General features: G+C 33.5%; 1 protein-coding gene across 1 annotated transcript in view; it reads right to left on the bottom strand.

Annotated features, from left to right (window-relative positions):
• The window catches only part of LOC6037987 (zinc finger protein ush), a 339,804-nt gene extending 318,229 nt beyond the window's left edge, over positions 1 to 21,575 (bottom strand). Inside the window, exon 1 of the mRNA XM_038254324.1 lies at positions 20,925 to 21,575. Coding sequence (XP_038110252.1) covers positions 20,925 to 20,976 — 52 coding nt within the window. The 5' untranslated portion in view covers positions 20,977 to 21,575. The remainder of the gene's footprint in view (positions 1 to 20,924) is intronic.
• Positions 21,576 to 26,556: the final 4,981 nt, after the last annotated feature.

The raw sequence follows: 26,556 nt of genomic DNA on the forward strand, positions 1-26,556 counted from the left end.
ACGAAGAGCAGTTGCCCGTGAACTTCGCCAGTAACTACAATCTGCTCGAAACAACACCCTGAACTGCGGTTCTTATCGCGTCCAATGCATCAAATCAACCGGACATACCGCACCATCCGCGAGCAATCTCCACCGCGGCTTACGGATTCCACACCAGGGTCACCACCGACCGAACCCATATGATATCGTCGGAACGGTTATAAAATGTGCACAATAAATAATTAACATAAATTTCCTTATCTGCAATAAAAATCAAGAGCGCAGCAGCAGTACGAGTTTTACACTCCGAAACGCCCTCTGGGTTACGTACGACGAGAAGTCGGTAGAAGTACCCGGAATGTGTCCAGCAGCTGATCTTTGTGTCCTGCGGTTGGGAAAGTCCCCGAGCCCGGATTGCGCGCGACCAGCAAACAAACCTTTTTAACCCGATTCCACCCAGCCAGGGTGACATCATTCATCATCACGAAGGTTCATTTTTCCATGTAACTACTTAAAATTTAAACGATTCAGATGAAATATGACCCCCAACCAGTGACCTAAAAGTTTGTTCAAAATTACGATAAGCATCTGCTGAAGAGGCTTGACCTGGCCAAATTTCAACACGTCGGACAGTTGAGCGTTTATCACACTTTTTTCAACCCCTTGCCCGCTTCGTTGGAATCACACAAAACTGCCTCTAGTAAACGGAAGTCAGATAACAGATCTTAACAGACTAAAAATCGTGCTTATTTAGTGCTTGTACACTAGACAAATGCTCGTACACGTACGTGCCTATAACTAGCACCGATGATGATCAGCGCGCGTTAGGCCACTTCTGTGTGTATGTGTGAGTGTTTGTACGTCTGTGCGTGTGTGATGGCGATTAATTTGACTAGATTGTTGACGTGTCGAATGGTCGTGTGTCGAGGGAGAGAGAGCGAAAAAAAAACAAGATTTATTCATCACTTAAATGCGTAGTACAAACACTGGTTGACCTTTTGACTGGTTTTGAAGTTGTGTGCTATTTGTTTCAATTTGAGCTCATGTTAAACACATTTTATTTGAAAATCTATAATAATTTAATTTGAAAAATTGAAGCCAAAGTAAATGAATGTTCATGCATCCCCCTTTACAACATCCCCTCAAAAACATCACAAATTTGTCGTTATAATTTAAGAATGAAATGAAGATCTTAAATTTTTATATTTCCGCTCAAATTATACTTTCAAACATTTTGAACAGTGTAGGGGAGAGTGGGGAGACTTGATCCCTTTTTTTTTGTATCGCACATAACTCTGTCAATTTCTCACAAAACTATGATCTTTTTGCATGAATTGAAAGCTTAAACATTCAACTATGTTTGGCTGTTAAGGGTATTTCATCAGATAAACTCTTCGAATAATGCCAAGCCTTTTAAAAAAATATTTTAAACCGGCATTTTCAAAATGTTGGGGGTAATTTGATCCTCCTTTCAACATTTTGAAGAAATCTTAAGCAAAATGTTTCTTAATCATCCAAACTTTTAATTTTCTATAAGATACAGCAATTTTAAATTGAACCTGTACGTTTGTGTTCAAAATATAACAAGTTTAGCATGTAAAATATTTAAAAACTTAAAATTTTCTTTTTTAAACCAAAATTGAGCATGTTTACAAAAGCTGGTAATTTTTGTTTACAAAACTTTTGAAAAATGGTTCAAACTGCAGTTAGTTATGTACAACTATACTAAAGGAAACTATGTACGAAAACCCAGCCAAATTATTTAATCTTGAGGCTGATTCCAGTGACTGTAAAAATGCAGGGATCAAGTCTCCCTTAACGCACTTTTTGAAACAATTGATTGTAAAAATAGTATGACGATAAATTTAACGTCAAATGCGTAAGGGTTTTGGATTTGATATGTTTATCAAACAATTCATGTATAAAAAATATTTTCTTGAATAATTTTTGAGTGTTTTCTATACTTATCAAAACAAAGAAAAAAGATCTCTTGGAAGTTTTTTGCAGCACTTCTTAGAAAAATGTGTGTAACTCAATCCAAACATTTTTTAATTTTTTTCTTTATTTTCTACAATGAGTTTTAGTCAATTTCGCACAATTTTCTAGAACAAAGCTAATTGTTTTACCCACATGCTGACGAGATACAGGCTTGGGATCAAGTGTCCCCGGGGATCAAGTCTCCCCACTCTCCCCTACACATTTATTAAACAATAATTTGTGATATTTTCTTTGAATATTTTTTAAATAAGCAAAAAATTAAATTCTGATTTATTCTACAGAGACGGTGGAAAAAAAATTCTTCTAAAACAAATACATTGAGACTAAGAAAAATTTTCGATTTTTAATTTGTTGATAGGAAACTGTATTTGACCGATTCTTAGCGAAGCTACACCAAAATGTCACTTTTTTAATTTTTCAATGTGATTTTTTATATGAAAAATTTCATTTTAATTCTGACCTAATAATTGCAATATGCTTTAAATGCGTTTTCTTATCTGAAATGCCAAAAATATTGACCAAATAAGGTCTGCAAGTCATTGAATAGGAGAGGAGTTTTTTCATAAATCTGCTCCTTTCGTTGTCCCGTCACGAAAAGAAATGGCTGGCAAAAACTCAAATCTCAACCAAATCTTTCAGTTCAAGGAGCAAAAGATTCGTTTTTCAATTTGTGATAATGTGTAGAAGAGCAAAAGTTTTAAAATATCAATCTGGCAAAATTGTGTCGATTTTTTTGGTGTGCCTTTTAAAATTCCAGTTTTACGATGTTGTCCCGTCACGCTACATTTTCATTTCAGGAGAAGCACAGGTATAATATTGTTCATTATGTATATCATTTCTATGGGACCATCCATAAACCACGTGGACACTTTAGGGGGTATGGCGATTGTCCACGATCCATACAAAAAAGTTTTTTTTTTGTATGGACAATTGTCCACGAGGGGGGGGGGTAACAGATTCCCAAAAAAGTGTCCACGTGGTTTATGGATGGTCCCTATGTTGGAAATTCAATTATCTTTTCAAATATGTAATAACATTGGGGGGTTTCTTCTTTAATTGTGCCAATACAGCCAAAACGCTGAAAAAAACTTGGGAATTTTTTGACAAGGAGCCGAAGAATCGGTCATTATAAAATTTTCAAAAAAATGTGTTCAACGAGACCATTAAAAACATCTTTTTATCCATTATCAATTCCTGATATGAAGCCACTGAAATATAAAAAGACAATAAAAATGATGTTTTTTTAGTCACCCAAACTGCACATAATTTTTAAATGCCGATATTCTTGAAACTAATGGTCCTATCTTCAATGTCAAAATTGGGTAAAATTTTCTGCTCTCTTGGAAATAATAAATTTGAAAATTTAAACTCAGATCTATATTTTTTTTAATGTCGTTATATTTTATTTTTGACAAGATCTTCTGTAATTACTCTTAGAAAAGCAGTATTTTACGAAGAAAAGTTTTGAAAAAGTTGGTCGTCGTCGATCATGGCCGTTCATCGTCACCCGCGACAGACACGGACGACGAAACAAAGAGAAATGCAAAAAGTAACTTTTTCAAAACTTTTTTTCGTAGAATCGCGATAACTCGTGATAATTATAAGCAAAAAACACGAAATTTTAAAATGAAAAAAATTGTTCTAATAAAAAAATGACCCTTCTGGGACAATGTAGATTCGAAAAGTACATTAAATATCCCATATAATGACATGTTCCAAAACTTTTTACAGTTGAGTAACGGAAAATGGCAAAGTTTTTAAAAAAATTTTAGTGTTTTTTTTTTCTAGGAAAATACGTTTTTTGCCATCAAATCGGGCGTTTAATTTTACATAAAAGTCCGTTTGACACCAAATTTCTACCTCATCACCATTTCAGGCTGCAAATTATTGAAAAACACCTCAATGTTCAAAAATGAAAGGGGTCGTACCGCCCCTCCGTCACGAGATATCAAAAAACGGACCTCGGATTCGTGATCAGGGACAAAAGTTACCCCTAAGGAGAAAGTTTCGCACAAATTGAAGAGGGGTCGGGGCAACTTTTCCCGATTTCGTGTGAGTTGGTATAGAATTACCCATAACTGAAAACTGAATTTTTTTTTCAGTGTAGTTCAGTGGATGGTAGTAACCTGGATAGTAAATTAGCTTAAATCATCAAAAAAACGAGTTATTTGGAAAAATGGTCAAAAATAATGTTATGGGAAATTGGACGAGCTTTTAAACTTTTAAAATAACTTTTAAATTTAAAAATCAAAGCATCTTATAAAAGTGGTGTCTGCCTGTGTGGATCAATCGGACCGCGCACTGGACTCACAATCCAGAGGTCGCCGGTTCGAATCCCGGGGCGGACGCAAAAAATTCTAAGTGTAAATAAAGGTATTCGGTGCCCTCTCCCCGTGCCCATACCTTCACACTTAGGAGACCCGGGAGGCGGAGTCTTGTCGCAAAAAGAACGATACACGCCTGTGGATCCGTTGACGAAACCGCAAGGTTTAAGAGGGCCACATTATAAGGTGTTACGTCGATTCCGTTTTTTTTTTCTTATAAAAGTGGCGTGTTTTTTTCTTCAGTGTATTTTTTTCGGAAAGCCCGTCAAATTTCCTTCAAGTTTGTTTTTGACCACTTTTTGATGCAACGGCTTCGAGATACAGTAATTTTAAAATTAAGAAATACAAAAATATTTAAAACACTTACGCCCTTCTCAAATGTCATTATCGAGTGAAATTGTCTACAAAGTTTCATTGAAATCGGAGAGGGTCAAGAAAAAAGTACCTAAAAAATTCTTGTAATGGGCTGGAATTGCTTGTAAAACTTAAGGAATATTTAGTTTTCATGCATTCATTGACATGTTGCAAATTTTGGACAGTGTACAAATTTATCAAACAATTTTTGGTATTTTCTTTTATGCCATTGCAAATATTTTTCAAAGTTTATGTCGCTGTATCTTAAGAAGAAATTTTCAATATACCGTTAAAGCTGATGAAAAAAATCATACAAAAACGACTTCTTTTAATCCCTTATAACTTGTCATGGTTAACTCAGATCACTTTGCGATCTTCGACCAAAGTTGATTGTCATACAATTTTACTCAAGAGTCTCACACTTAACAAAGATCTGACTCGAAAATGTTTGCTTTTCTCCATACATTTTTTTCGATTTTTCTCATACAAACTTCAACGATCAATAGCGCCCCATAAATCTTAACCGAATTAGCCCAAAATTGGCAAAGTTACTTATTTTTATATAAAGAATCAAGCCAATTAAGGCCAAGGGGTTTTCCACAATTTCCATTTTTCTTTGTCACCAAAATGTGAATCAACAAAGACATCTTTTTAGCCATGGAAAAGTTATGCTAAATTTTTTGAAAAAGCGTGATATTTTGAAAAAAAAAATCACTTTCAATTTTTTTATGTAAAATCAAATTAATAAATGAAAAGTACTGTTCACACTTTTCGAAAAAGTGCACCTCTTTCGATTTATAACAACTTTAAGTTCAAATTTTGAAAAAAAAAAGGAAATTTCTTGGTATTTTTCCAAAAAAAAGTGCTCAAGATCCCACGTCTGAAAATATTGTTTTCAAAAAAACTGAAAACTTCCAAGAAAATCATCAAAGAAATATTGAAGATTTGTCACCCAAACTATACTAAATTTTTCAATGCCTTAATATCTCTGAAACTAATGGTCCGATTTTCAATGTCAAAAAATGAATCAATCGTAAAATTTTCATATCCCCTTAAATTTTGTTTTTTTCCTCAAGATTTCAAACTCGAAACTAACTTTCTAAAACTTGGTTCTGTTGAATTTTTGGCTCTGTTGAAATATTAGTTTCGATTTTGTGAGATTAAAACAAAAGTCGGGAATTTCATTTCTTCCATTTGAGCAGTTTTTGCCTTTTTCTACAATGTTTTCCTTATGGAAAAAATGTCAGTATTATAATAGGATCAAGTTCGGTTTAGTCATTTGTAAACTCGTTTTTTTAAACATTTGCACTCATTTTATTTTCAATGTTTTGAAAATTAAAGTTAAAGCGCAAATCCCCAACGCAAATTCCACAGTGATTGATTCCCCGTTGGCTTCCGTACACGATCCGTAAGGTGTTGGCACCCATCTGCACCTCTCTCCGCACAACGACCTGATCTCGATGATGGTCGTCAACGCGGACAAATGATTCTGGCCACGGCGTTCAACCCACGTTGATCGTTTCTCTCGATGCTTATCTGCGGTTGTGCGTTGCGTTTTCTTGGTTGTCCAGAACGCAAACAAAAATGTTCATTTTGTCGTACATTTGTTCCGTCATCGTCCAACAACCGAGTTCGTTTTTTTTTAGTTTTGGGTTGGAGAACCATAAAAAACGTTCAGATTCAGGTGCGATTGGAGGAGATTCTCGTTTTTCTTGTTTCGATTAGGCTGCTGGGCCTGTGTGTTGTTGATCGTGAAGATACGCCGACCCGTTTAATGACCAATGAAGTTATTTTGGAAGCCCCTTTTTAATGAACGCTTCAAATTAAGATTTCCGACGAATTTCGTGCCTTGGCCAGCGGCACATTCGATTATCGCCAACGTTGGCCACTGATAGCGCTTCAGAACGTGGCTCTTCGCGATCGGATGGGGCGGCCAATCGCTCTTGACATTTGACACCGGGACCAGATTCCGCTATCGCGAGCCACGTTGATGCTCCACCAGAGTCAGAGTGGGATGATAAGATTCCGGGGAAGTTCAGCAGAGCCGGTCGATCCGAGATGGGTGTTTTTTTCCTCCCTCCCATCCCAGAATCGACCATCAGCTCTGTTGCGACGTGGATCAAAAATAGCACTGCCGCTGATTGGCGGATTGGTGGTGGAACGGCGGTTATCTCAATCTCTGCGGCTTGAGGAACTGTAATCTGGAGTGACTTTATTCGCTATATTGTATAATTCTTTGTGAAGTTGTGGACAACGCGACCTAAAATCAAAAAATCTGTAAAATTTTTATAATTGGTATTCAAATTGTAAAAAAAAAATCCAACAATGTCGCCCCCATTTACGGCAGACAACAACTCAAAGATCGCACCAGCATCCAAAAAGTGACCCGCAAACAACGCTCCAATCACAATCTGGACAGATTTCGAAACATCGAAACCTTCGGCGGCCGTTATCAAGTGCCCAGGCTAGAGGGAAGAGAATACCACGCGCTATCAGGTCTGATGGTTCTACATATTTTGACACAGGGAGCGAAATCGCGGTGAAGCAACTGAGCATCAGTCAGTCAATCAGAGGTGGCGGTGCCCCACGTGGTTGTAATCTGATCTGCTTTCAAAGCTGCTGCCTCGGCAGCACAACACTTTGGACCGGTTAAGAAAACATTAGCCGAAGAAATGTCATAACATGCGAGCAGAGAAAGAGAGAGGATTGGTGTTGCTACTCATATTTTTTTGGGGAGAAGATCAATTCACCTAGTGAATCACACCAATAAAAATATTTGTTGGTTGTGCAAAGTATTTATAATTTCTAGGTTTTGTTTGATAAAACAAATAAATTTGAAGAAACTTGAACAGTTTAAAACAAGACTATTAAACTTTAGAAAAAAGAACAGCAAAACTGACCAACTTGAACCAAAAACTCAACGACTTATAACGGCTCTCCCCCTCTTGCTCCCCCAGAAGCAACGGCACCAAATCAAGTTAAAAAAAAAGCAGAAATACAGGAGTGAGTGATACGTCCATCAAAATCTGACAAAAAGAAACGAGATCGATTAATAACAACCCGAAAAAGGCGTCAAGCGCCTCGCGCAGCATTCCAAAGCCTCAATCCTTGAAGAGTCAGCGATACGATCTACCTGACTCCAGAAACTTGCCTTGCTGCGCACAAGGCACAAGCCAAAAGCCATCGACACTCTCGAAGAAAGGTGAGGCCCGGGCTTTCTCCGCCGCCGCGGAGAGATCCAGATCAGGTAGCAGTTTGCGGCTGTTATCGCGTTATTAAAATTCAAATTTAATTATTCAAAATTTTAATTTTCTCAATCACCTGCTATCCACGCCGTTTTTTGAGCCGGAATCGCGGCACCTCCGCGCGGGTCGTCGAGAGATCGCGGCCAGGAGGCGGGTCCTCGGACCAAAAGTGGAGTGGAGGGCCGAGTTATTTTCGAGGGGGGGATCGTGTCGAGATGGCGAGATTTCAATCATCACCTAAGCCCCCGAAACGTTGTTGTGATGGAGGTTTGGTTGAACGACAGGGAAAGCACGGTAGCGAAACGGTTGACCGCTGGTGGACAGCTTGGTATTGGGACAACTGTATGTTGGGGATAATACCTCATGATCAGCAGTTAAAGGATTTGGTTCACTTACGTCACATTTTTGAAATTTCAAGCGGTTTCAACAATTTGAAAAACAAAAAGGGTTGTAAAATGCATTTAAGCCAACATTATTACACTGTTTTTATTTGTTTTAAACATTATGTAAGCTTCGCTATGACCAAAAAGCTATTTTACATAATTAGTTTTCCATCCATACAATTTTTTTTTTGCAGATATTAAGTTTTCGAAATTTCTAATCGATTTGGTTCTTCAACAAAGTTGTAGTTATTGGTTAGGACTATCCACAAAAAAGCTCAACTCTCCACAAATTTACCATTTTTTATTTTAAACTCAACTTTCCCAAAATGTGATTTCGATTTTTTTAAAGTCATATCGAATAATTAATTTGAAGAAATACCGACTAAAAACAGAATGTTACACACACAATCTTTTTCACGTTTTGTTTCAAATCGATTTTGCGATCAAAAAGTACTTTACACAGTAAAAATAGTGCACCGTTTTCACATTATTGTCACTTTTGGTTCAATTGTGAGAAAAAAAAGATAATTAATTTTTCGATTTAAAAAAAATAGTTTCCAAACAATCAGGTTGATTCGAAATATGAACCAAAATATAGAACAAATAAAATTGAAGTTTTTTAAGTGTCTCAAAAACAACAATTAATCTTCAAATAACGATATCGGGGAAATCAATGGAACAATGGTGTAATTTTCCAAACTCTTTGAAAAACATATTTTGAAATTTTGAAACTCAGCACTTTCAACTTTCCGAAAGGTTGTAATTTTATTAGCCCTAATTTTATAATTACAATTTTTGCTGAGGATAGAATATTTTCAGTTTCAAAGATATCAACATTTAAAAATTGAGTGCAGTTTGTTGTTTCTGTAAATTTGAGTGGCTGTATCTCAGAAGTGATATCCCAGGAATATTCCCAGGACAGAATTCCCGGGATTTTTCTTATTTTATCCCGTTTTAATTGAAATGCAAAACCCAAAGAACTTTTTTTCTAATGCTTTATGAATTCTTTGTAAAAATTGTGGTACAATCGAGAACAATCCAATAAAAATAATTTTGAATGTTTTGTAATGTTTTGGTTTAGAACATTGAGACTTAAAAACGAAAATGTTGGTAAACAAATACAGTCATGCCTCGGTTTAGCACCGCATATGGGGGATGCAAAACCGAGGCGTGCATAAGCGAGGCACAGAGCTTATGGGATTTTGGCTATATGGGAGACATTGGCTTTAATCTTATGAAAAATCATGCAAACATCAAAAATTATAGTGTTTTGGAATCGGAATGATGTCAGCTAAAATTTTCACAAAAATACGTATTTTTCCTGTATTTTGTAAATGTTTTTTTTTCTCTAAAGAAACCAAAAATATATAATTATTGCAATATGGGTATCAAATGATCAGGTTTTTTCATACATTTTGGATGTAATTTTTAGAAAATACTCCAAATTTTCACAAAACTACGTCTTTTCGAAAAAATACTCAACATTTCAATTTTTACAATATGGGTATCAAACGAACGGGATTTTTGCATACATTTCGAATGTAATAACTATATTCTTTGAAAATACTCAAAATTTTCACAAAACTACGTATTTTCGAAGAAAAAACTCAAAATTTCCGTTTTTACAATGTGGGTATTAAACGATCGGGATTTTTTCATATATTTCGAATGTAATAACAACATTTTAAGAAAATACTCAAAATTTTCACAAAACTACGAATTTTTGAATAAATTACTCAAAATTTCCGTTTTTACAATGTGGGTATCAAACGATCGGGATTTTTTCATACATTTCGAATGTAATAACAATATTTTTTGAAATTACTCAAAATTTTCACAAAACTACGTATTTTTGAAAAAAATGATTTGATTATTTGATACCCATAATGTAAAAAATGAAGTTTTGAAGAAAATTACAAAAATACGTAGTTTTGTGAAAATTTTGAGTATTTTCAAAAAATACTGTAATTACATTCGAAATGTATGAAAAAATTTCGATCGTTTGATACCCACTTTGTAAAAACGGAAATTTTGAATTTTTTTTTTTCGAAAATACGTAGTTTTGTGATTTTTTTTAGTATTTTCAAAAAAAATGTTATTACATTCGAAATGAATGAAAAATCTCGATCGCTTGATACCCACATTTTTAAAATCGGAAATTTTGAGTATTTTTTCTAAAATACGTAGTTTTGTGAAAATTTGGATTATTTTCAAAGAATATTGTTATTACATTCGAAATGTATGAAAAAAGCTCGATCGTTCGATACCTTCATTGTCAAAACGGAAATTTTGAGTATTTTTTTTTCGAAAATAAGTAGTTTTGTGAAAATTTTGAGTATTTTCTAAATATGTTGTTATTCGTTCGAAATGTATGAAAAATTTCCGATCGTTTGATACCCATATTGTAAAAATTGAAATTTTGAGTATTTTTTCGAAAAAACGTAGTTTAGTGAAAATGTGGAGTATCTTCTAAAAATTTTATTATAACATCCGAAATGTATGAAAAAATTCCGATCGTTTGATGCCCACAATGTAAAAACGGAAATTTAGAGTATTTTCTTCGAAAATACGTAGTTTTGTGAAAATTTTGAGTATTTTCAAAAAATATTGTTATTACATTCGAAATGAATGAAAAAATCCCGATCGTTTGATACCCATATTGTAAAAATTGAAATTTTGAGTATTTTTTCGAAAAGACGTAGTTATGTGAAAATTTGGATTTTCTTTGAATAGCGCTGTAGTTTTTAAATATGTTATCTTAATAAACCCGATTTTAAAATATTTGACAAAAATAATAAAACGAAGGCTATTTTGTGAACACTCTAAAAATAACTAAATACATACCATTTTTTCAACCTATATTTTTCCCTTTTAATTAAAAAGTAGCACTTTGAAGATTGAGATGAGAAATTTTAAATTTAAATAAAATATATTTTGATATTTTTTAAGCAGAATCATTTCTGTAATCATTCCTTAGCCGCTTTTATGCTTTTTATACCAAATATGTGAAAGTAAAACTCTAAACTTCCCATTTTCAGGCTTTTATTAAGTTTTTTGAAATATCCCTGGATCCCGGGAATTACCGAGAAAATCCAAAACTCGGGAAAGTTGGACGCCTTAAAAACGACCAATCTTAATAATTCAAAAACGAATTATAAAAAAATCTCAGATGTTCGAAACAATCTTTTCAAAAATCAGAAAAGAGAAAATTTGATTTGAAATTACCTTTATTTTGTGTGAACTCCTTTTCGATATAAAATTCAACTTTAAATTGAAAAAAAAATTATTCGCATAAAAATCGTTTTGAAAAAAAAAATAATTTCTTCAAAAATAATCATCAAACATTTATATTTTTTAGGAGTGCGACTGTTTTTTTTTAAATAGTCCAAACTAATGCTTACAACTTTGCTAAAGACGCCAAAGTGATCAGACAATCAGATAAAGATGTTCGAATACTTACATAAAATTTATGTATGGATAGCTTGCAAAATTGTATGGAAACTTGTATGGGCAAACCGTCGCATGTTCTTTAGTCACAGGTTTAGCCAAATAAAAAAAATGAAATCTCACGAAATCGATATAATGTGCAACTTTCTTAACAAACAAATAGCCCAAACGTATAAAAAACGTTTTAACTTAAAAAAAATTGAAATTTTATTAAATATATGTTATGCTCCTTATTTTTCAACACTGAAGTAAAACGACAGTTATTATAAAAAAATATGTGCCTCAGAATTATGATTTTCCTGTAATGAACATTATCGATTTTGGATCACTTGAATTATTAAAAATCATGTCATAACAAAACATTTTTATTTGATAGTTCAAATCACCTCAGGGCCAAATTATGACGCAAAATCCCTCGAACCCCCTTCATCAAAACTAGATACAAAAAACGACCTCCCGTCAAACACCACGACCACGACACGACCAGGTGATTGTTTTGAAAAGTAAACTATCAACATGTAGATATTTAACGCGATACACGACGAAACAAATGAACACACACACACACGTTGGGTGGTACAACACTCACGGTTATAATGTTGTTTGTACACATTTCGTGAGCTTCTGTCGTTGTTGGGTGGATCGACGTTGATAGCTGGCTTGAAGTAGGTAGGCTAGTAACAGCAGTTTTAAAAACATTTGGGGAAACAAAAAAGAACTTTTTGCTTATCTCTTTGGTCTAGAACATGTATCAAATTGTTCTTTGAATACCTGCCAACATTTAAGTTATGTTTAAATTTTTAGTTAAGATTTGTATGCTTTTAAATAAGAATTCAAGGAGTCGCATGGTCTTTGAAAGTATCCTTATCGCCATCATATTATGCAACAATTTTGATTAGCAACAAACTTCCCAGTATTTTTTTGTTCAACTTTGCCCACAATCAGTCAAATCGTGAAAAAAGAACTCCGACAATCAACATTTCTTAACTTTCTTTCCAATTTCTTTCGCATCAAGACAGCCAGATGAACAACTCAAAGCATCACTCTCCTTCTCCCTCTCTGGACAGGGAAAGGTGATAAGAATTTCTTATTTTCCGAATCCAGAATAAGCCGTATGACTTCATCTGGGCGGTCTATCTGGTCCTCCCCTCTCCCCCTTCGACTTTTCTTCCCCAACCCGAGAGGCCTATCAAATTATTCACAATTGCAATCACCTCCCCAAAGCAGACCGGCTCTCCGGTCGACGTCGACTGAAGATCTTGAAAAATACTGCCCGCAGAAACGCTTCATCCTGTCAGTTTGATAAAATTGTTGCTAGAGCCACTGATAACAGCTGGGAGCTGGGAGTATTTTGCATCTGCTCTCTGGTGGTTTGAGCGATTTGTTGTCGGTTTTTGGTATTCTCACTGAAGAACGTGTTGTATTTAATGCGAAAAAGTAAATGTTAGCAAGGTTGCAATACATAAATTTAATACAGGTTTTTTTGCTGATTAACTTTGTTTTATTTTTAAAGATTAAATAAAACTAGATATTTTTTTTTTTTTTCAAAAAAAAACTCTTACAGCTAAAATCGGAAGAAATGACGCGGAGATATGATTTTTTGAAAAAAGTGATTTTTGCGAAAAATGACGACAATTGCCATTTTTCGGACCACCCTAACACGGTGTAGGTCACCCTAATGGCCAAACAAAAAAATACGGGTCTAATTATTTTGGCCAAGGAACCCCCAGAAAAATTTTGAGCCTGATTAGAGAACTTTTTTGTCGGTTTAGGCTCTTTTCAAATGCAATTGCTGTATACATTTTTGTTTGTTTCCAATAAATAATAATCATGTTAAAAAATTTCGGTCGTTAACGGTCGAGATCAAGCCCGCCTTTATAATAAAAATCCAATTTAAGCCTAATTTTGGAGATTTTAAAACACACTATTACAGTTGTGCTTCTTTCAACACATTGCACAATTGAATTGAATCAATGAAAAAAAATCTAATAAACTTTTACGTCTTTTACCGATCTGTAATCCCAAAATTCAAAATTTGTTAAAAGACTAGAAAGTATTAACATGAATTATTAAATGTATTCTGAATAGTTCAAAATTGATTTTAACCAGTTTTTCAATGACAATTTTAACTTAAATAATTATTTTTTCCTCTAATTTTCGGTCAATTTTTTGAGAAAGGACTGGTATAAAAAATTGAAATAAAATTTGCAATGGTTTTATTCCGTTGAAAACTTGAACCAAAAAACAGATTTTTCTATTTCGGGGAAAAAATATATATTATTTTTTTGGATTGATGGCTTCAAATGCACAGAAAAAGGAAACTAAATTTAAAGTTCTAATAGTGAGAAAAATTCAATGAAATGTTTTGAGAATCACTTATCAGTGATTGATTATTTTAGAATTTTCAAACTGAGATAATTTTTTTTTTGTGTTTTAAATTACGTTTCATAACGAATAAAATCAAAGAATTTTAACAATGCAAATGAATCAAGTTAAAAAAAAAAACAAAAAAAGAGTAAACTATTACAAATAACTACCAAAAAATATTGACATCACTCAAATTTGTGTAAAAATCACTAAAAATCTTTTTAGCTTTATTTTTTAATTTATAACTTCTTGTTTTCAATGTTCAAAGAAAAATGCATTTCAAACAGTTTTCAGTTTTCACCCAGATTTTGAAGAAGGTGCATAAACCTTCAAAAATAATGGTAACGGTTTAAATTTTTTTTATAAAATAAAACTAAACCTTTCAGGGCAATACACTTACTAAAAGTTGAAGTTCTACTGCATCAACATTATTGCATTTCATACCCAAAGTTGTTGATATTTAGAGCAATATTTTCGCGATCTTAACTCCATTTTGATGTAAAAAAACATGTACAATAATTTTAAAACAAATATTTTCAAAAACAGGTATAGCAGATCTTTTCAAAATGGATCAATAATAATTACAACTATTTACTTGCAATGGCTTGAGAATTTCCTAAAGATTTGTTACAACGGCTTCAGTTTTATCCATCGATCGCTTCCAATCGCTTCAAAAAAGTTTAGAATTTTTGTCATATTTTTTTTTGTAAATATTAGAAACATATTATTTAAAAAAATCTTTACAAATTGAGAAAAAAGAATACAATTCGATAATCAAATTCTAATTTTAAATGCCACACAATAAAAAGAACAGCTCCTAGAGCGATTACTCTCTTTACACACACACACACACCTTGTTACAGATTGCTCGCAAGAACTCTCTTGCAGCTTAATTCGCGGCGAATTTGAGTCTCTCGATTGCTGATAAGGCCCGAGTCTATGCAAAAGTAAACCAAATAGAGCTGATCCGAACCAGAAGGGAAGTGAGATTTTTGTTTTCTTTCCTTTACAGGAGCAAAAAAAAGTATCCAAATTTATAACCAAAACATTCGATGCGAATTTTGGCTGAAACTTCTCGAGAGGAGGAAAGAAGGTTTTTTAGTGGGGGGTGGAGGCAATCGAAAACGAGGCTAATCTATGCATCAATTTCTAAAATAACAGTTTCAAACTCTGAGGAAACAACATCAACAGAGAGAGAGAGAAAAAAGATGAAGAACTTCAAATCAACAGCCAAACAGAGAATTCGTGACGGGCGTGAGGGGAGTGAAATAACATAAAAATGAATAAAAAAAGGAAGGTGACGTTTGACAGCCGATTGAGCTTCTGTTTGGCCGGGACCCACTTTCCGAAATGTTTTTATACGTGTATAAATAAATATCTGATTGTTGGCCGGTGATAGATATTTATATTTCTATAATGGTACAACAACGATTAACAAGTGCGATCGGAATGATGTGATTTTGGGAGCCGGTTTTATTTTTCTCCTCTTTTGTGTTATGTGTCGTTGTCTCCGTTGACTTTTGGACTCGTTAAAACGGTTTTGAGCGAAATTTGCATGTGGGCGTGTGTTTGGACGAGCTTTTGCGGCTTGAATTGAAATGTTGCCAACCAAACGAGCTTTCTTTTCTGATTGATTGATATCGCAAGGTTGCAATGCCAGTTTTTTATTTAGTGATTAAAAAAAGCCAAAAATAAAACTCACATTTTTAATAATTAAGACTTATAACTTTCTCCCCACAAATGTTAAAGCAATGAGAACAATTAAAACCCATCGTAAATGTTTAAAGCCTAAATATTCGTATAAAATCCCAACAATTAGTTACAACTGATCCAACTGAATTGGTGTGTGATAACGGGCCTCACTTTATCAGATTATATCACGACAACATACCATTTCAAAGTTTCTTATCAAAAGTGCTCCAGTTGTGCTGATTTCTTCTCGAAGCTGCCAGGTGAGACACCGGATAAGATAAGATATCTTCGCTAGGTTTTCGTTGGACGAAGCGTTATCGCACGTGGACATCAATCTATCACTCTCTGTTTGAGGTTGTTTTGATAACGATAATACGTCCATCCTCTCTCGGGAAGTTGATCAGGAGAGTGAGAGTTGGGCGTTATTATCATGGGTCTTGTATTTTATTGGTTAGCAATGATTTTATTCCGTGCTATCATTGATGGCAATTCTGGTTCGATTGCTTGTGAGATAAAGGAAAAGAATCTTACGCAATATGAAAGTGAATTTTAGTGTGTTAATGTTTCGTGATGTTGATTTTTTCAAACATTGCCTATTCACATCATTTTTAACTTTTATTTAATTTAATTTATTTCGACTCAAAACCTAGAAAGATTCCTAACAAGAATTTAATTAAAATTGTAGTCTATTCACGGGATTCAAGTAAGTACAGTACCGGTCAAAAGTATATAACATTGTACGATTTGCCAAACCTAACTCCAAATTCGAATTTCTGGTGTTCGCTCGTGTTTCAAACAAACCTCATGAAATTTTCAGCATAAGAATTTTGGAATGTCTACTTTCAGATGCTTTTTGAAAATCTTAGCTAACTATCGTTTCAAGGTTATTGTCAGTTTCGTAAAAAAATACGATTTTTACGCACACTCTTAAGAAGTCAAAAATAGAAATTAATGCTAATAGCTGAAATTAAAAAAAAAAAACATACTTGTACAAACAATTGTAAACTGTATTAATACCTTATTTTGCATGTTTGATAAATGGGGCTTAAGTTTAAGTTTTATCAACATTTAAATGAAAAGAAGAAATAATAATTTAAAAAAAAATAAAATTTTCAATTATGACACTCTTATTAAAATGAGGAAGAGTAAAAAGAGGTGAACAATCAGTTCATAGAAATGATCTTAAATCCGAACAAAAAAAATATAAAAATTGATATAACCACTCTTTCAACACCTCGATTTTTTCTGGAAAATGTATTAAACATCCGTGCAGTTGATATGCAATCATAAGTTTTCAAATAAAAAAAACTGATAGCACTTTTAGTAGTGCATCAATATTTCCATTAAAATTTAAGAAAAAATTGAAAATATAACAATAATTTTGCAGCCTTATTTTTCGGGCACATTTTTTTGATTGAAAAGGTCATTAAAACATATGAAACAATTACCTTATAGGACCTTTTTTTAAAAAAAAAACTATGGATAAATAACTCATCCTTCAATAGTACTTGTCCGTTTTTCAAAAATGAACATTTTGAATATGATAATTTTTAAGCATTTTTGTGAACACATCTAGTACGTAAAAAACGATCATTTCACTAAAATGCTTGAACCAGCTTGATCGAAAATGCAAGTTGATTTTGATTAGTGAACACCTTGAATAAATAGTAGTATATTTCCAGCGAAACAATACGGAAACGCAATATTTTTTATTGTTTTATGTTTAGAATTTTTAACTACTTTTTGAATTATTTTGGAAACTAATAAGTTCTTCACAAATATAATACTGTTTTATTTTATTTCAGAAATATTTACCATGACATATTGACAAGAATTGAAAATGTATTATCACAGTTATGCTGCTACCGAAAATTTTCTAAATATCAATAAATTGATCAAACAAAATTTTCATGTCTTTTTCCGATACCGGGTTCAAAAAAATAAAAAAGGAACCTCTTTGATTAAAACACAAACAAATAATTCTGCAATGAATTTTAAATAGTTTACAATGATGTTCAGTGATAATTTTAATTTTTATCAATTAAGAACTAAAATTCTTTATTTTTTGCGGAATTTTTGAAGAAAGGGTGGGCGACAAAAACTAGACACAAAATTTGCTATAGCCCAATCATAAATAATTCAAAATTGTGTTTTACTAAGAATATGAACTGTTTTAAAAATAAGAAAAACTCAGCCATCAAATAAATTACCTTCTGTCCAAATATTAATTTACTAAAATAAACTAAGAAAACTCATCAGCAAAATCTTTTTTGAATCTTACGCCCTTTTAAAGTGTTAGTCTTGGTTTAAAAATTTTGAAAATATTTTTTTTCGAAAAGATCGGAAAATTTCACGAATGTTTCATAGTTTAACATTGAAAATCGGACCATTAGTTGCTGAGATATCGACATTAGAAAATGGTGTGTTGTTTGGGTGAGACTTAGAAAACATCAATTTTCCTGTTCTTAAACCTTTGCATGGCAATATCTCAGCAACGAAGGGTCGTATCAACAAAGTTTGAAAATGCAAAATATAGAAAATTTTCTCAGCTTTTCAAAAATATTTTTTTTAAAAGTGGACAAACATGTGCACTAATTCAAAAAAATAATAAAAACTGCGACTATTTTCAAAAAAGTCACCTAAAAATCGATTTAACTTGAAAACGGTGCACTTAACCAAAATTTCACTAAAGTACTTTATGATTGCAAATTTGATTTTACATCGAAAAATGAAGTTGAAAAAAATTTGCGACCAATACTTCGATTTTTTGAAAAAATCAGTAGTCATCAAAAAATTCATTACTCGGTCAAGGATTTTTTGCACAACCTGGAAATTTCTGAAAAGTTTGCAAAATTAAAAAAATTAAAATAGTGTTTTTTTTTTGCAAATCAAGTTTGAGTGACAAAAAGTTAAATAAATAATCACCAAAAAAAATTTTACCGTATATAATTTTTTTTCAGTGGTGGTCTATATCCATACCTACAACTTTGCCGAAGACACCAAATTGATCGAAAAATTCCTTCCAAAGATACAGATTTTTGAATTTTCATACATCATTTTTGTATGGACAGCTGCCAAATTTGTATGGAAAATTAAATGGACAAACTAATGATGCAAAATGGCTTCTTTGGGCATACCGAAAACACCAAAAAAGTTTCAGTCGGATTAAAAAATACAAAAAAAAAATCGAATGACCGAAATCTGAGAGAACTGCTCAAAACTTACTGTAAAATAAACTATGTTATGAGCTTTTTTATTTCATATTTTCAATTAAAATTCCTATCATAGGATAAAAACGACGTTGAATCAAAAGCTTGTTTATCATGCCAAAAAATATCATGAAATCAATCAGATTTAATATGGTTTTGATTATAAGACTTTGAATACATTGATGAGATTTTTGGATTTTTTTTTAAAAATTACTGCAAAATTCTTTCGACTTGTATTTACAGAGATTGTCTTTTAAATTAGCAGCTTTTTATTGAAACAAAAAAAAAACTTAAAATAATGGTTAGAAAGATGAAAATTGCATTTTTAAAACTTTAGCAAACATTTTCAAACTACAGTCACTTTACAGTTAAAATTTATTCAGTAAATATTTCAATACATATAATACAACAAAATATAAATGCAATATATTGAAAAATCCAACATATGTCTATTGTCATTTTTTTTTTGTAAATTTGTGTCCATTCCTTCATTTTTGATGCAATAAACAACGATTTTCAAAAAATCGTGCAATAGATATAAATATGGTTGAAAATAGCGCTTTTCGTAGTTATCTTTTAAGCTTATTTGTATTTTCTTGTTGAGTCTGCAATATTCTGATTCTGTTTTTTAACAGTAATTTTTAGATCAAATAATTTAAGAAAGAAAGATTTGATGAAAAAAGCTTACATAAACAAATCATGCTTTTTTTGATTTCTTAACACACACTGAAATTTGAAAAAATAGAATATGAAACATACGATAAAAGGCTGGATAAATGATGGTTTCTATTGCAAATTTGCCAACAAAATCGAAACTTATGGTTTTCAAATTGAATTAAAAATGCTGAGCTTCGCACTTTTTGTTTGTATTCCGGACCTGGTTTCGATTTTGATGGTTTAAATAGTTTTAAAATTAGTTTTTTAAATGTTTTTTAAATAGTTTTTTTGCAATTCCGTCGTGAAACTACTCACTTTTCCTGTCATTCTTGAACGACGAAATAGCCTACTTTTCTGTACCAAAAATAACAAAATCGAATAGCAACACTTTTCAAAATAAATGCTGAAAAGTTCTACTTTTCAGCACTGAAATGGGTGCTGAAAAGTTGAACTTTTCAGCACTTGTTTCGAAAAGTAACACTTTTCAACATTTTTTTGATTTAAACGATTTATTGACAAAATACATGAAAATTTGACTTAAAATTTCACTCAATGGGTGTTTTTCGGAATTTCAAAAAATGTTGTATGGAACTCGTTGCAAAACTTGATTTTTTCAGAACTCTTCGTATTTATCCAACTCGGTGAACCTCGTTGGATAAATGTACGACTCGTGCTGAAAAAATCCTCTTTTTGCAACTTGTTGCATAAACTACTATTTCAGTTTTTATTTTTTTATAATCAATATAAAAACCATTTCAAAAAATATATATTTAAATTAATGGATGCCCTCTTTTGTTAAGATTTTTCAAACTATCCATGGTAGATATAGTTGGATTTAAGGTGATAGGATATAAATTAATATGATGAGGTGGCTTAAATAAAAAGACCTGATCGAAATTTTAATGCTAAAGAAACGATCACCTCATTCTGCCGTCGGCAGCGATCGTACACCAGGTAACTTTCCAACCACTCACAAAAGCGATCATCGATCTTTCACTCACCAACATTCTCCACATTACACAAATGTCACCTTATTCACCTTTTGCAAGAAACTTTACACGCTGCTGCAACTATCATCGTGCTTGAACCCTCAGGTAGGTAGTGTTTTGGAAAAACCACACGTCCCACAACGTCAAACACGTTTTCGGTTTGCCCTGCCCCTCAACAGCCAACTTGACTCAGCTCAACTTGGAGGGCAAACCCCAGCAACAACGCGACGACATTTAAATTTTGCGCAGCTCGAATACGGTTACTTGGATAACTACTTACTTTTTTGAAGAAGAGGCTTTGGATTCGACTGCTTCCTACGTGACATTATCATTCAGCACCGAATGGTCATGTAATCACACATCGGATCGGGTAAACAATCTCTTGTTGCCGGGTTCTCTGCTACAACTCTGCTGCGCTAACGCTACTGGAACAAACACGAACACGCTAACACTAAACACTGACCTTATAGCACACTCACGCACGATCAACACTTTTTCTTTTATGACACTTTTTGATTTTTTTCTTCGATAATATTTTTTTAGATCTTTTCAACAATCTTCATTAAATTTCGATTTTTCTTAGTATTCTTCACAACTCTTCACAGTTATTTTAAAAACATTCAGAATTTCACTTGTCACCGAAATCTCATCGATCACCGCCCAATTAGTCGAACTCCATGCCGGGAACAACTCCCCCTTTATTCAGCAAAGTCGAAGAACCCAAAAGGTTCGCAAGATCACGATCGCCAAAACTCGCGCAACCTCGTACAACACACACTTTCGGCAAGGTTGTCGAGTCAGAACACGGCACCGCATTCACCAAACCAAACGACCACGACCACCTTTCCGAAGACCAACAGTGTGGAGACAGTGGAGCCACCAGCGGACACGTTCAACCTGACCCAACGTAACCAAACAACTGATGACGGAGTCGGCAGGCGAAAACACCAGAAGAGACACCGCGGTCGTAATGGTCGGATCTGCAGCACAACACGTCGTGTTGTACAACACGCAACAACAGCTTGTGCAACACACGTCGGAAACGACAATAAAACGCGGAAACAGCAAGAATCGGGTAGCTCCAACAGATGGGCAGCAGACTCCAAAGACGAATCTTCACACAGAAAAAAAGAAAAGAATCGCAAATCCCCCCGTGCAACACTTGTGCAACTCTGCTGCAACATCCCTCGCGCGTCACGCGACACGCCGGTCTTCGGCAAACATGTATCAAAACACGCGCGCGCCCCGAACTCGGCATCGGAATGCGGCCACGGGAAATTGCAACAAGCAGCGCTCGGGCCCAGCTCGGGTCGTAAATCATGTGTTGCATGGGCGAGAGTGAGACAACCGGAGCGCGAGCGGCCGCTTGAAAACAAATGAAAGAGTGAGCGGGACGAGCGGTGAGGCAAGGGTGTTGCGAGCGTACGGGAAACAGAGCACACTAGATGCAACGTGGTTGAAGCAACAGTCGGTTGTTTCATGCGCGGACGGGAGCCGAGCGAGCACGTGGTTTTTTCGGAGGGGACGGAATGCATCGCTGGCGGTGTGGGGTTTACATAAAGGGTTGAAAGGGTGGAGGGAGGAGGGTTGTGTAGGTGTGATGGATACGTTGCAAGAGGTGGTATGTTGCAGCGGAGCGGTGCTTATGTGGTGGAGAAAAGCACGTGCTTCGAAAGCTATGTATCACGATTGTGTTGTTATGTTTTTTTTGTAGTGATACATAAAAGTTGCAGTTAGGAGAATTCAAATGATTTGGCTGTAATTGTGAGATGTGGGGTGACCTAAGTATAACCCGCGATCCTCATTTTATGACACAAATATTTTATACAAAATTATTACTAATTAAAACAAATTCACACGTTTTTTCATCATACTTTTAGGAAAATGTTTGAGAATCGTTCAAATTTGACTTAGGTTTCTACCGTAATAATAGCAAAAATATAAGTATTCCATATTATTTTAAAATAATAATTACCCTTTTTTATGAACTGACCTTCAAACTTACTTTGCACATAGAAACCTTCCCTATTAGTTGAAATCAATTACAAATGAATACCTCTGCGTTTAGAACCAGAGCATGTTCGGGTTTATTCAAAACAATTTGAATTTTCGTGAATTTTCGGTAAACAGTACCACAATTATTTTATGTGGACAATATTTTTTTTGTCAAATCATACATTTTTTTGAATTATGATTGCATATCAACTGTACGGGTATATATAACATTTTCCAACATTTTTTTTTCATTGAAATGTTGATCTTCTGGCTTAAGCTTTAAGCTTATATATTATTTTGTCTGCATTCCCTCGACCAAGGCCAGAGTTGAGGGACGACATTTTTTTAAACAATAAAATCAATAGTACTGATTGAATACTGACATTTTTTGTGTTCTAATATTTTTAAATAACGAAATAGTTCAAAAAATTACAAAATTTTCAGAAAACTTCAATTGACAGATATTCTTTTTGTTTTTGAAACATAAGTTAATTTTTTAAACAACCTATTTTGTAAATTTGACCCGCAAGCTCATTTGAGCTTCAAATTTGGCCAGCCTCCAAAAACTTTGAGCATCGCTGTTTTAAAATTTGGAAAGTATATTTTTATTATAAAAGCTTTTAAAAGTCGGACCAAAAGACAAATTAAAATATTTACCGTCCTAGACTCTCATGTTTCGAAAGTACGACACAAGGCATACGCCGGATACTATTTAAACGTAGAATTTTGTGTTGCCCACCGCGGGATTCAAACCAGCTTTCTCTGGATTATGCGTCCAGCACGTTTTTGATGTTCACAGGCGGGACATTTCACACTCATGGAAACAATAATGTTTTATCTGTTGACGTGCCGTTAGAGGAAAGATGCTATGAAAAGGACCTGCTAGTTTTCAAAAAATCTGAATTCTAAAAAAATAGCGATAAAAACATATTACAGTCCAGACTCGATCATCCGAAGCCTCGATTACCTGAAGTTTCGATTATCCGAAGGTTTGAATGGGACTTCGGATAATCGAATCACGACCATTTTTTTTATGATTTTCTTACTTGAAGCATTAAATTTGAGTTCTGCGACCCCATTTTAGTCAACTTTGGATTAAAAATTAAAAAAATATTTTTTTTTCAATATTTCATCATCGCCATTATTGCCGCCATCTTGGATTTAAAAATTCTTAATCACTTTAGAGTAGTTTACGGGTCGTACTAAAGCTTAGCAGTCAAAAATAAGACAACAAAAAAACATTTTTTTCGTGATTCGATTATCCAAAGTGAAATTGTACCAAAGCCTTCGGATAACCGAGTCTGGACTGTAAAAGCTATTTTTTTTTCAAAAACTCGAAAGATTATGGAGTTTTACACAAACATGCTTAAAATTATTCTAAACGCAGGGGAATGCATTTTGTGGAGAAACAAAAACTTTAAACAATACTATTATCAATTTTGATTTCTATATAATTTCAGAATTGAAACACTTACTTATTCCCTTTTTTAACCATTTTATACATTTGAGCAAATTGCTTCGACAAATGAGCAATTCTCTCTGAATTCCGGAAATGGAAGCATACCCATCTTACATCGACCTCACCAATCTGCCTGAAATTTTCAGGGGTTGTTTGTACATATAAAACTAGCATATGGCCAAAATATGAGCACTCTAGGTCAACAAATCAGGACACAAAGTTTTAAGCTTCAAAAACGTCAAAAATCTTAAAAAGGTTATAACTCAGGCAAAATTCAATCTAATTTCAAAATTCAAAATGCCTCTGAAAGGCCTTGAAAAATGCAACATAATGCAGGAAGAAGCATCCCAATTGGTTAAATCTAAAGGGAGTTATTGGCATTTTAGTGAAAAAATAGCATAATTTTCAAACTCAAATAAAAAAGTGTTCCATCCAGATATCAACTCGGTTCGACCTGCAGCTTGTAGAGGACATCTGGGACTACCATCTGAGACTGAGAACGCTTTGGGTAAGGCAGTTTAACATATTAATAAGACACTTTTACTTTTAGTGATTTTTTTGGTTGTAGATTTTTGCTCGGGGACCCCTTAGATCAAATTTTCCGGTTGTAATTTTATCATATTTGTGTTCCTGAGACAATTTCACAGTAGAAACATGCCTAAAAATGTTTATTTTCATAAATTTTAACCCTTTAAAAAATTAAAGTTAAAAAAATTAAGAAGCTGCTTTTTTCTGGTGTCATCTAGTATCCTTGGAAACGAACTTGATTTTCAATAAGTGTGAATCGAAGATTTTTTTTGAACTTTTATTTTTCAAAGGGTAAAAATGGATGAAAATAAATATTTGTATGCATGTTTCTATTGTGAAATTGTCTCAGAAACACGAATATGATAAAATTACCACCGGAAAATTTGATCTAAGGGGTCCCCCGAGCAAAAATCTACAACCAAAAAAATCACTAAAAGTAAAAGTGTCTATTTAATATGTTAAACTGCCTTACCCGAAGCGTTCTCAGTCTCAGATGGTAGTCCCAGATGTCCTCTACAAGCTGCAGGTCGAACCGAGTTGATATCTGGATGGAACACTTTTTTATTTGAGTTTGAAAATTATGCTATTTTTTCACTAAAATGCCAATAACTCCCTTTAGATTTAACCGATTGGGATGCTTCTTCCTGCATTTTGTTGCATTTTTCAAGGCCTTTCAGAGGCATTTTGAATTTTGAAATTAGATTGAATTTTGCCTGAGTTATAACCTTTTTAAGATTTTTGACGTTTTTGAAGCTTAAAACTTTGTGTCCCGATTTGCCCCACTTCCCGTTGACCTAGAGTGCTCATATTTTGGCCATATGCTAGTTTTATATGTACAAACAACCCCTGAAAATTTCAGGCAGATTGGTGAGGTCCAAACGACGTCCCATACAATGGGGTATGCCCTGTTCGTGGACTCGCTCTTAAACTTTTTGGGGGCATTCCCTATGACCATTTATTTCAGTAAATGTTCGATAATCTGTATATTTGAAGAAAATTTCTGTTTGATTTGTTTCTTTAGCAATGTTGTGGATATTGATGAAGACTTTTCAGAAAAAAATAAGGTAACTAAAAAATAAATAAAAAACAAATCATTTAAAAAAACAATATCTCAAAATTGATATTTTGTCATCTTAATATTTTTTTCTTAAATATTACGCTCTTTTAAAATGTTAGTCTTGATAATAAAACTTTTGTTTTCAAAAAGATCATTACATTTCATAAATGTTTCATTTTCAGCATTGAAAAATTGACCAATAACGGCTGAGGTATTCACATTTGAAAATAGAGGATGCTTGGACTCTCTTTGAAAACATAAATTTTCCTGTTTGTTTGTTTTTCCTTTCGCTGTATCTCAAGAACCAGAGGACCAGAGGTCCAATTTTTTTAGACGAAATTGTAGGAAACTTTCTGATTTTTTCGAAATAGGTAATATTTTCAAAAATGGTCTGAAACTGCAAATTAACATCCGATACCACGAAAACGGTCCACTTTATCAAAATGTTTGTGAAGTAACCTACAACTTCGCCGAAGATACAAAATTGATCAGAAAATTCCTTCAAAAGGTGCATACTTTCGAATAATAACGTACCATGTATGTATTGAAAGCTGCAAAAATTGTATGGAGACTTGAATGTGTGAACAAATGACACAAAATTTTATAGGAAAAGTTTGAACCAAAAATAAATAAATATTATTTTTGCTATATTGATAATATGAAGAAAAATACCCAATAAATATTTTTGAAGAGATGCTGAAAAGTTTTTGATTTTGTCGATTGGAGGGCTGGCTGCCGAGATACAGTCCTCTAAAATTAATATTATGTGAAAAAAAAATTCCTCCATTTTTCCATGAAAAAAGTGTAGGGTAGAGTAGTCATCAATGAGACACGGGGAACAATGATAAAATGGCTCTCACAAGTCGTAGTTTC

The sequence above is a fragment of the Culex quinquefasciatus genome, chromosome 2, assembly GCF_015732765.1.
Source record: "Culex quinquefasciatus strain JHB chromosome 2, VPISU_Cqui_1.0_pri_paternal, whole genome shotgun sequence".
Taxonomy (NCBI): Eukaryota; Metazoa; Arthropoda; class Insecta; order Diptera; family Culicidae; genus Culex; species Culex quinquefasciatus.